This window comes from Helianthus annuus, chromosome 10 (genome assembly GCF_002127325.2).
Source record: "Helianthus annuus cultivar XRQ/B chromosome 10, HanXRQr2.0-SUNRISE, whole genome shotgun sequence".
Taxonomy (NCBI): domain Eukaryota; kingdom Viridiplantae; phylum Streptophyta; class Magnoliopsida; order Asterales; family Asteraceae; genus Helianthus; species Helianthus annuus.
The window spans coordinates 4,135,666-4,147,590 of record NC_035442.2 but is presented as its reverse complement, the minus strand read 5'-3'; the positions used below and the strand labels follow the sequence as shown (position 1 = coordinate 4,147,590).

General features: G+C 33.2%; 1 protein-coding gene and 1 long non-coding RNA gene across 3 annotated transcripts; one reads left to right on the top strand and one right to left on the bottom strand.

The window, feature by feature from the left end:
* Positions 1-1,521: 1,521 nt before the first annotated feature.
* LOC110883828 (UDP-rhamnose/UDP-galactose transporter 6) lies at positions 1,522-9,033 on the bottom strand. Of its 2 annotated transcripts, none has more exons than XM_022131480.2 (6): positions 8,853-9,033; positions 6,903-7,142; positions 5,946-6,130; positions 5,206-5,406; positions 3,438-3,599; positions 1,522-2,067 (listed from the first exon to the last, which is right to left on the bottom strand). In XM_022131480.2, exons 2-6 carry the CDS (start codon positions 7,030-7,032, stop codon positions 1,732-1,734), a joined length of 1,014 nt encoding a protein of 337 aa, XP_021987172.1. In that variant the 5' UTR covers positions 7,033-7,142; positions 8,853-9,033; the 3' UTR covers positions 1,522-1,731. The 2 variants fall into 2 exon arrangements, with proteins under 2 accessions (XP_021987172.1, XP_021987173.1); XM_022131481.2 differs by having other exon boundaries at positions 6,903-7,139.
* Positions 9,034-10,055: 1,022 nt separating this feature from the next.
* Positions 10,056-11,028, top strand: LOC118483345. Its single transcript, XR_004870433.1, has 2 exons — positions 10,056-10,389; positions 10,740-11,028. It is a non-coding gene; the product is annotated as an uncharacterized LOC118483345 (long non-coding RNA).
* The last annotated feature ends 897 nt before the right edge of the window (positions 11,029-11,925 follow it).

The following is an 11,925-nucleotide window of genomic DNA, read 5'->3' as shown; positions in this document are numbered from 1 at the left end:
AATATAATTGTCTATATGTGTACCACATGTGATATATATTATATAAACTATATTCGTGTTTTAGTTCGCAAGATTATGTATATAACTAGGAGAGACACCCGCGCTACGCGGCAGGGTGTCTAGTAAAAAAATGGCGAGCGCATTTTTTTTTACTAAACTGTCACATATACGATCATATAATAAACAAAGAAGCTACATTTTTTGTTTTGTTCCTAATAAAAGTCTTATTTCGAGGTACAATTCTGATTTTATTAAAAAAATCATATCTGAACGTCAAGAAAAAAAAACTAACCATTTATTTATTTTTTTCTAAAAAGATAACGAAAGCAATTTCTTAGAAAAAACAAATAAAATTACCAAAAAATAAATTGGTTAAATATGTATATATTTTGTAGTATAAGGGTCAAAATCCATAAAAAACGAATATTGCTCCCAATAATTTGATAGTACAAAAACATTTATTTTGAATATAACTCTATTTTTCTCATAATACTTATATCGAAATGTTGATAAAAACAAATTGATTACAACCACATATTTAAGTTTTTTTTTTAATTCACATAAGTTATTAAATAAAATTAAAATTAAAATTAAAATAAAATTTGCTAAACTTAAATGAGTTATAGACATCTATTAGAGATGTATTGTTTATGGTGTAAGGAGTGAATTATTTGCACTTGCATTCATTTTATAACTATTTTATATTTTCAAAGTTCCCATAATATACTTATTTTTGTAATATAGTACTTTTTATTATCAAATAATTTTATATAAATACATGGTTAAAATAGCACTAAATCTATATGTTGTGTTGGAGTGTCATTATAATTTTTGTTTTGTAGTAAATAAAAAAGAAGTCAAAGTTATGTTTAGACATTCAATTAAGGGAAATTTAAAAAAAAAAAAAGAACATGAAAAGAGTGCAAAGGGAATCAACAATCTGATTATTAGTTTTCTTGAATTATTATTAGAATAATAAAGAAATAACGTGCAAATAAAAAAAAAACTCGGTGAATACCATATGACATCTACTGATTGGCTCCACAATTCTCACTAACCAGTAAAATGAGATTACTATACAACCTATTTAAAAATTGTAAGATATAGAATAGCTTGTTTATTAAAGTGTCTTTAGAAAAACCCAAAATTTCCTCTCCAAAAAAGTTAAACAACTAGTCACTGCCTCAAACCCACTTGTTAAAGAGTTTGTGCCAACCTTTACAAGTATTCAATCTTTGATAACTATTCAAATTACCATTAACAACTCAACTCATTTAGACTCGAGTTTTGGACTAAATACAACTATTCAATCTTTGACAACTATTCAAATTACCTATAACATGTTTTTAAGGTGCAATTGACAAATATTTTCTATAAAATATTCCAACACCACCTTCAAATTTCAATCTTTAAAGGATATTTTTTTTTTATATTTAAACGTTTCTCTATTGAATTAATTTTGACCTTTTTCTGCTGATTATTGAACACAGAGAGTAATTTCTTAAAAAAAAACAGCAAGTATTAAATAAAAAAAAATGAAAGGATATGGTATCCCCTTTCTAACTAAAGTTCCTCAATTCATAACAATTAAAATAAAATCATTATCACATACAAAAATCATATAACTTAAAAGTAACAATCGATTCAAAGAATTCTCTAGCAAGATAAATAGTATGTGTGGCGTGTCGATCGTTGATATTTTCTGTGGTATTATATTACTCGGTAAATCGGTCAGCTTACCACCTTGGCATCGATACTTGAAGCTTCTAACAGCGAGTCCTTTTTCGGTTGACTGGTTTTCGGAAGTGAATATGATCGGCGTTCTTTACCACCGGGTTTTGATGAGGCGTTACCGTACCAAACCATGCCCAAAATGGCTATAATCATCCCGAGAACCACGTGAAAATTGAGCCCTTCTCTACCAAAAAAGATGAACCCGAGTGTGAGCACGAGTATGGTTTTCATGTGACCGAGGACTTGGAATGTGACCGCGCTGAACCGCCCGATGCAGATGAATTGGCTCAAGTTGGTCCCGATTGCAATCGTGCATGATAGGAATAAAAATAACTGCGAATTGTTATGACAGACAAAAAGTCAAATGGCAAGGTCAAAATCAAAGTCTCAAACAGTGTTCTTGTTTTACACAAATTTTAAAAAGACCCGTGACACACCCGCACCGCTTACTTCCTCCGTTAGGCGTTCACTGTCGTTATTCGACTTTGAACGCATTTTTTTGTTTTATAAAAGTAGGTTTTGTGCTTTTGAGTTCTTTAACCATGTGTCCAGTGAATAAGATAGGGATGTGGCAATTTTGACCCATGCGGGTTAATTCGGTTTATCGTTTATGTCTAACGGGTCAACAGTTAGAATCAAAGAATAGCTTCAAAAAGGTGGAAATTCGCTTAGTATTCCTTTAATGCATTAATTATAAAACCTCCTAAAATAAATATTACTTGAAATAATACCATTTTAATTAAACAAATAAATACTTTAGACCAGGAGTATTTCAAGTCAACCTGACCCGCTTTGACCTGTACGAAGAAGTAACCGTTTTGACCGATCACCCAACCCCTCCGTTTTGACACGTCTAAAGAGATTACTATTTAGATAACCAGAATGCATTTTCTTTTACCTAATAACTCATTCACTCGCCTCCCATCGTGTTCATGGGTTGGCGGGTCGGGCGTAGAAATTTTTACATGAGCCCGAACTTGACTTGCGTATTCATGTGTTGACACGGAGATAATAGGTTCAACCCGATATTACTTTGCAAATTACAACTCTAACTAAAACTAAAGAGTAAATTACAAAAATCGTCCTTTATGTATGTCACTTATTGCAAACTGTGTCCTTTGTCTTCAATAATAACAGAAAACGTACTCGATGTTTGCAAATCCTTGCAAGTTATGTCCTTTAGCCCTAACTCAGTTAATTTTTGTGGTTAAATATGACCAAGTGGACCCCACATGAGAGTAAAATGACCAAATTACCCTCATGTGGGGTCCATTTGGTCAGATTTAACCACAAAAAAATTAACTGAGTTAGGGCTAAAGGACATAACTTGCAAGGATTTGCAAACATCGAGTACGTTTTCTGTAATTATTGAAGACAAAGGACACAGTTTGCAACAAGTGACATACATAAAGGACGATTTTTGTAATTTACTCAAAACTAAATGACCAACACAAATTTCTCTTTAAATCTAGTTTTCACATAAAACACACAACCAGTTTAAGTTTTGACATAAAATACCACTTGAAAGGTTTTAGAAAATAAACGGGTCAACCCTAGAACCTATCATGTTGACCTTAGACCAACCCGTTTAGCTAAACGTGTTCACAAGTTTGAGCCAAGACCAAGACTGACCGAACTAACACGAATTTGATGAAATATGGATATATGATAGTATGAGGTCAATGGAGACATGGACTACTTACCAGAGATGCAATATCATATTTAAAAGCATCCACTCGCATGTTTGTCAACCAGTAATCAACAAAGGGGCCCGCTAGTAGCAGGGATCCAGCCTGGATGGGCGCAGTGTGCCCTAACAGGTTGAAAGAACTCAATTGGTGTTTCTTTTGAAGATGATGCACATACTGCAAATGAATTTATAGTTAAGTGTACAAGAAACTACAAATAAGCCGCTGAAATGAAATGTTAAATATTAGATCAAAATTGGTTCAGATAGATAACGGGTAACTTTTGTGCACATGTCAAACAGATCTAACAGGTCATGTAGTATAGTGTTTTGCAAAAAATTACCATGATTTCTTTACCCAAAAAAATTACCATGATTTAATGTCTCAAATGTACAAAAAAATATTACAATGACTAAAACAGAACAAGTACGTTGGTATTTTATGAAGTAACCATAGATATAACTACAGAAACTATAGTATTACTAATTGCTTTCAAACTAGTATTAAGAAATAAGAACGCGGCGGGGTGTAAAAGCGGGTAAATAACTAACAGCGTGCCCGTTGCCACGAAACTAACATTACATGACAAAAGGCTCTTCCAACCATTACTTTAGATGTGAAGTGAGTTGAGAAAGCCACAACACAGTTAACATCAGGTTACAACCAAAAGGATACCCTATTGTAATACCAACATGAAGTAAACTGAGGGACGAAACATGTAAATAAGCAAAGTTAACTAACGAATGGATTTTTTTTATTAAAGTTGAGGGATCATATGGTAAATATAGTAAAAAGCAAGGGTGGTGCAATTAAAAAATTGCACTAAAAACAAAAATCACTAAAAGACAAACCCTTAGCACTGTAGCTAAGGGTTTGTCTTTTAGTATTATTTATTATAATAGAACTTAGAACACTGTAAGCATATGAATACGCATTAGGTCGCTTTTGAGCCATTCAAACCATAGTTATTAAAGGCGCTAGGCGCACTCAAGGCGCATAGGCCTCGCCTGGGGCCTAGGCGCAAGGCACAAAAAAGCGAGGGCCTGAGAAAAAAAGAGCGCACAATGAAAAAAAAACATAAACATATTTTATGTATTAGAAAAGTAATACAATTCTTCAAATAAAATAAACAAAAACTATTATATAACATTTAAGATCATCTATTTATTAGTGTAGAAAAGTAGTTTTCCTAAAATAAAAGTAGAATTCTGGCTGGAATATTGCCGGAATTTACAGGATTTGGCCAGAAACTCTCCGGAATCTAGGAATCTCGCTGAAATTTGTGTTTGAATCATCACCTGGAGAATTAAAGCGCAACTGCCTTAACTTAAAGCGCAATCGCCTCGCCTAGCTTGGAAAATGGGCCTAGGCGCAAGAGGCGATGGCTTTTAATAACTATGATTCAAACCATTTGACCTGTTTCACTTTTAGCTAACTCGAAGTAACCATTTCCATATAAATGAGTTAACTTGTGGCCTTCAGCTGTTGACATGTTAATCCACGTGTGACGTGTGTGTATTTTATGTTCTTTAATACTCCTTCCATGCCAAAATTTCCATCCACGTTACTACTTGCTAGTTTAGGTAAATATTGTCACAAGTCAATGGTGTCTTATATGCAAGGGTAAAGTGGGCATTATACTAACTAAAAATTGCATTCATTACACAAATTCTTAAATTAAGCTTATTTTTTTTGTTTCTAGACAGTTATCTTGGGATGGTGGGAGTATTACGATATAAATACTCTAGCAAGGAAAAAATTTATTGTCGAGTGGAAAACTTACATATTGTTGAAGAGCTGTACTCCAAACAGCAACAACGGCAGCAATGAAACCTTTAGTATTAACGCTCACATCAGTAACAGTACAGACAGCAACACCCAGAAGAACGATTAGAATACTGAGTTTTGTGTCTCTTGAATATCGAATCTTATCAAACGCAACTTCCAACAAGCAGGATACAGGGATCATACTCAATTTTGCTATCTGACAATGATAGTAAACACGAGCACAAATTACCTCGCTATATTTGTATAAATTTATTATAATAAAGATTGGTAAATAATGATAAAACTTTAAAAAAATAATAAAAGAGTAAAATGCCATTTTCATCCCTGAGGTTTTGCCAGTTTTGCGACTTTCGTCCAAAGATTTGTTTTTCTGCATTTGGATCCAGAAGGTTTGAAATCTTGCCATTTTTATCCGGCTCGTTAAACCCCATCCGTGCCAGGGGATTTCCGTCTTTTTTTAACTTAAAGGGCAATTCGGTTTTTTTAGGAGTATTCGGTCCTTTTACATAAAGTGAAAAAGACCGAGTTGCCCTTTAAGTTAACAAAAAAGATGGAAATACCCCTGACTTAAATGGAGAAAAAATGGATGGAGTTAACGGGCCGGATGAAAATGGCAAGATTTCAAACCTTTTGGATCCAGATGAGGAAAAACAAACCTTTAGACGAAAGTCGCAAAACTGACCAAACCTCAGGGATGAAAATGGCATTTTACTATTAATAAAATTATAATATTACCTGGTAGAATCCGACAGAGTTCCACATTAGACTGACATTCATTCCAACAATAGAGAAGTTAGCGAATACGACAAATTTCAGAAGATCTGACGTCGGTAGATGAGATGGTTGGATATAACCCAGCCACCTAAGAACAACAGTCATCAAGGTTGTTGTGACAAAATGTAATCCTGTTAATGTTGTAGCTGCATACAAAGAAATAAATACATGTCAAAACAGAAAAGAAAAGTGAATAATTATTCACAGTGAACTTCAGTACTGATTACTAAACCAAATAAACTTATCTGCTAGTATCCAAGTACCCAAGTGGGGACAAATTCAAAACCACCCGTTAGTTTTTTTTTTTCTTTTATTATAAGGATTTGAACAATTAGCAATATGGCGTACACAAAATGATTATACAAGTAACTGAGTGAAAATTGTCATCTCTAGAAAATAGAAATTACCAATATTAACAATAAAGATCATAGTTTTATCTATACAGAGGATGAAAGTATACAGCATACAATCTCCGTTTTGCCGATGAAGTTAAATTGACATATTAAGTTAGATTAAGGCGTGAATTTTTAGTTGAGCTGCACATATGGTTAGGTTTGGGGTTCTACAAATTTTGAGGACAGATAAACAACAAGATACCATATTTTTTAATTAAAAAATTAGCGTTAAATCTTGTGGGTAAAAGATCCAGTTTATTCCCCAAAAAAAGATAACAGAAAAAGGTTATAATAGAAGTTGTTAAGAGTAAAAGTGGTCAACATCAGCGTGAGCAAATGCCACTATGTATTTATAGGTATCACACATGTATGTCTTGCTGCATTACGGCATATACAAACTAATGATACGAGTTAGCATTTCCTCCATTATGAGGGATTGAGAAAAATGAATAAAAACAAAACAATATTAAGCATGTAACAACAAGATATAGAGATCGACTAACGATATGTAAAACGGACTTACCAAATGTGAAACCATATGTTTGCATCAAAGCTTTGTTGACGATGATGATCCCAACAGAAGTGACTATGTTGAACATCCATGCAGCAATGTCTACTGCTGCCTTTTTATCAGCCTTACTTGATGGAGTCATTTTTGCAATATTTTAGAATTTTTCAATGGAAGAAGTTTCACCGCTTGCACACAGAATATAGATTTCTGCGATTCCACATTACCCAGAGAAGCTTTCCTAATGCTTCACTGCTATTTTATAAAATAGATAAACGGTTAACAATAAAAAAAGTAAACAAAGTTATTAAGGGAGAAGTAATGCAGTAACACTGGAAAAAAAAGATGTTACAAATGCTCCAAACGTAATCTACAAATTTTAATACTTACGAAATGGTTTACACAGAGCCAAACTACCAAAAACCGAGTACATATACTGCAACGTTTGTTATATTGTCATATTCGATAAGTAATTTCAATTGCAATGGTAGAAAGTAAAAATAACAAATGCGTGAAGTGCTATTGTGAATTATAAACAAGCAGTCGAAAAAGTAATTTCATAAATGACTTGAATTGATCAAAATCGTATCTATAACTAAAATGATTCAAGTAATCATCCAACACCAAGAGAGCACGGGAACGTGTGTCCCGCTAGATATACAAAAAATGTAAAAGATAGCCATTCCCTAGTATACCCCAACTTTATAATCCAATTAGCTTCATAAACAAAATGTGAAATAGTGTTTGCAGCCAATTCGTGCCAGAATCTAAGGATTATGACTACACTATCATCACAACTCTACACCTCAACTTGATATCAGTTTCGCATAATTCTCCTAAAACTACATGTATCAATCGATTTCAATATACAACTATCATCAAACAACTAACAGCGAGAGATCAGCAAAACAACTAGATATTAAACTGTGAAAATTTGCATTGTGCAATATACAACTTTATAATCCAATTAACTTGAACAAAACTTATGTACATTAGATGATAGTATTTACAGCTAATTTGTGCCAGAATCTCACGATTATGATTACAGTATCCGATCCATTTCAAATCACTTAATTAAACAGTTAACGAGAGATCAACAAAACAGCTTCAATTACTCAAAATGCAGATCCATAACCTAATCAGATCAAAACAGTATACTGTATACAATCACTTAAAGCCTAACTGATCAACCATTAACATCATTCAATTCACATTCACAGTCCAGAAAATTCTGGAACACGAGTTAGATCACCATAAACTTCCAAACTTCTGGAGTAATTTAAAATCTACAAGTAATAGTGTTTACATCTAATTCCTGCCAGAATCTCACGATTATAATTACACTATCATCACAACTCAACTGCTCAACTTAATGTCAAATTTCACATCATTCTCCTAAAACCTTACGAACAGATTCCAAAGCTACAGTATCCAATCCATTTCAAATCAATTAACCTAACACTTAACAATGAAATATCTACAAAACAGCTTCAATTACTCAAAATGCAGATCCATGACCTAATCAGATCGAAACAGTGTTGCTTAAAACCTAACTAATCTACTGTCAACATCATTCAATTCAGTCTGAATTTTCAGGAACACGAGTCAGATCGCGATAAACTTCCTAATTTCTCGAGTAATTTCAGATCTACAGCATCCGATCCATTAATCAGCCTAAAAATTAACAACGAAATATCAACAAAACAGCTTCAATGAATCAAAATGCATATCCATAACCTGATCAGATCGAAACAATATACTGTTACACAATCGCTTAAAACCTAACTAATCTACTGTTAACATCATCATTCACAGTCTGAATTTTCCGAAACACGAGTTGAATCGAGATAAACTTCCTGATTTCTCGAGCAAATTCAGATCTATAAACATTGATTTTGATGATTTCGATCCTAACATTTTGCAGTTTATAGAGTTTTGAACGGATCGGAAGTTGCGTAAACGTACCGTGGTGAATTGACGATGATGAATTCAGATTCAGATTGAAGAAATGGAATCACGCAGCGGTTGTTCGATCACACGATTGGAGGTGTTCGTGTGTGCGTTTGAGCATATGAAGAGAAATGAGTTTGAATAAATGTAAAACCCCAAAGAAATAGAAGGAAGAGGAGTTATTGTTACATGTAAACCGTTCTTGTTTGTTGTTTTTCATTCGGTTTTAGCTTTGATGAACACATGTTATGGAGCTCGCTCGGATTTAGTTTGGAAAAAACTCGTCTGATATGGCTTGGTTTGAAAATGGGCCGAGCTGGCTCAGCTTGGTTAAAAGTGAGCCTAGTTCGGCTCGGCTCGTAATGAGCCAAAATGGTTCGATTCGGCTCGCTTATTAGCTCGACCCGGCTTAGTTGTGATTATTTTACATATGCTTCCATAGGTAGAAGTTGGCTACAAAATCTACTCTTTCTACAAAGTGTAGGAAGTGTTCTCCTTGTGGCATGTGGTATTTATGTATATTTTTTTTTTACTAAGACCATGTGTAGTGGTAAATTGTTATAATGCCCCCACCATGGGGCATTATCCGACACGTGTCATCCCAGTCAGCATGGGGCGTTATTGCAAAAGTGGCGTAGTGGGAATAATGCCTGATAATGGCCCTTCCAATCATTAAAAAAAATTTAAAAAGACAAATGGTTGTTGATTGATTGGCTAGTGAAAAAAGCAAACTGTCTCATTGCCACATGCAAAAATCCCATTGGTCACCTTTTGTTTGCATTTGACCACTTTGGCGTTTTAAAAAAAACGCCGGCTTGCAAAATGGAACAAAATAACGCCGGATCACGCCATGTGTAGTGGGGGAGGGGCGTTTTCGGGCGTTTTTTTTTCAATTTTTTTTTTTAAATCACGCCCCACTACGGATGGTCTAAAGGACATAAAAGGTAATTGATTAATTAAATTAGAGTAAAATGCACGTATGGTCCCTGTGGTTTGGTAAAATTTCACCTTTAGTCCCCAACTTTTCAAAATTACATATATGCTCCCTGTGGTTTGACAAGTTGTTACTCGTATAGTCCCTATACTGGATGGAGGTTAGTTTTTTATGTTAAGTGGATGTGGATTGACAAAAATACCATTTAACTACTAAATAATAAACATTAAAAGAAATTAAAAAAAGTATGTGGAACCCACTATCTACAACCCTACCCCTTTTCCCTCTTCCTCTGCGATCATCATCCTCATAACTCTCCAATAATTGAGACCTTTCTACCACCATCATCTACCGATACATAGGATTTACTTAATCGATCTTACTCATCCCAATCCTCTTCACCACCGTTGTCTGCTTCGTACACATTCCTCCACCCCCGTCACCAGATCCTTGCTGATTATTATGTTGTTCTACACATGTCATATAGTTTCTCACCTCTGTTCTTATCATCTCTTGCATCGGAATTGACGTCATCATGCCTTGTTGTTGCTGCTTCCTCTCCGACGACTCGTTTTTACTCCGACAAAGCATTTTTCCGGCAATTAGAAGAAGGAAAAGGTAAAACCAGTTGTTTCAGGTCCGAAAAATAGATCTTAAAACTGCCTCGAGATCACTAGCTAGTTGGTTAAAATATATTTTTTTGGTCTTCCATTAAATAAGATTCACACATAGAAAATAATCAAACGGTTTGTGACGATAGTGAAAATAATGTTTAAAACATTTTGAAATCAAACTCATCTTTAGTTTTAGTGGGGAATTTTGTCAAAGCTACATACCACAGATGAAGATGAAGATGAGTGATTTCAAATTTTTGGTGGGGGCACATGGGGTTATTTAGTTTATTTATAATTATTGTTATTTATGATTCAACAAGATTAGATTTCAGTTTAGATTGAAGTGTTTCGCAGATCTGGAGATGATGGATACAAACAGAGGTGTGAACTCGCCGGAGATGATGGATACAAACTGAGTTGGTCTCCTTTGTGTGTTTAGTCATACAGAAAGAAGGTCCCCAGAATTTTTAGGTGTGCCGAAGTAGTTTGTCGGGTATGTAGATGAGGTGAGGGTGGAGGTGGGTGTTAATATGGTGGTTGCAGGGTGTTGATATAGTGTTTTACTAGGTTATAACCCCGTGTATTACACGGGTTAAGTAAATAAATTTATATATTAAATAATAAAACATTATATCTTTAAAAACTTTCTTTATCGCACGGGTTGAATAAATATAATTTTATATATTAAATAATAAAAAGTTATATATATAAGAACCATATTGTACGGATTGATTTAATGTAATTTTATATACCAAATAAAAAAAATTATATAGTTAAAACCACATGTATTACACGGGTTGAATAAATGTAATATTGTTTACCAAATAATAAAATAATACATCTTTAAAAAAACTTCATTTATTACACGAGTTAAATAAATGTAGTTTTATATACCAAATAATAAAAAAGTTAGTAAATGTAATTTTGTATAGTGAAAATAAAAATATTTAATATATTAATAGAAAGTTTGGTTTTCGTGATATATAATTTGTTTTAGTTAAATATTTTAAATTAACATTTTACAATTTCGGTTATTAGAAAAATACAAGAATGGTATTCGAAATTTGAAGTAGGATAAAATTTAATATTAGCTCATCATTCATTTATTTATTGAATTAATATAAGATAAGTTTGAAAGTGAGGCAAGAAAATTATAAAATAAATACCTACAATGAAGACACGTGTCACACATTAATGTTTTATTATATAGTATAGTATAGTATAGTATAGTATAGTATAGTATAGTATAGATAAAAATTTAGATTGATATAAATAGATTATTTTGTTGTAGCAAAATTTGTTAACGAATTCTCAATAAATTTAACCCATTATTTAAAACTCCGTAAATGTATAAATGTTAAATAATATTAGTTAGAGTAAATTACGATTTTGGCCCCTGTGGTTACATCACTTTTACCATTTTAGCCCAAAAAAGAATTTTTTAACATCTGAGCCCTCAACGTTTTTTTTTTCTAACCTTTTTGGCCCCTAACACTAACCCCATCCATTAAATGTTAGGGGCCAAAAGGGTTATAATAAA

Coding starts and splice junctions, on each gene's coding strand:
- LOC110883828 (XM_022131480.2), bottom strand. CDS start 7,032: ATGACTCCATCAAGTAAGGCTGATAAAAAGGCAGCAGTAGACATTGCT. Junction 3,600..5,205: donor GTACAGCTCTTCAACAATAT/GTAAGTTTTCCA, acceptor ATTCATTTGCAG/TATGTGCATCATCTTCAAAA. Junction 2,068..3,437: donor AATATGATATTGCATCTCTG/GTAAGTAGTCCA, acceptor AACAATTCGCAG/TTATTTTTATTCCTATCATG.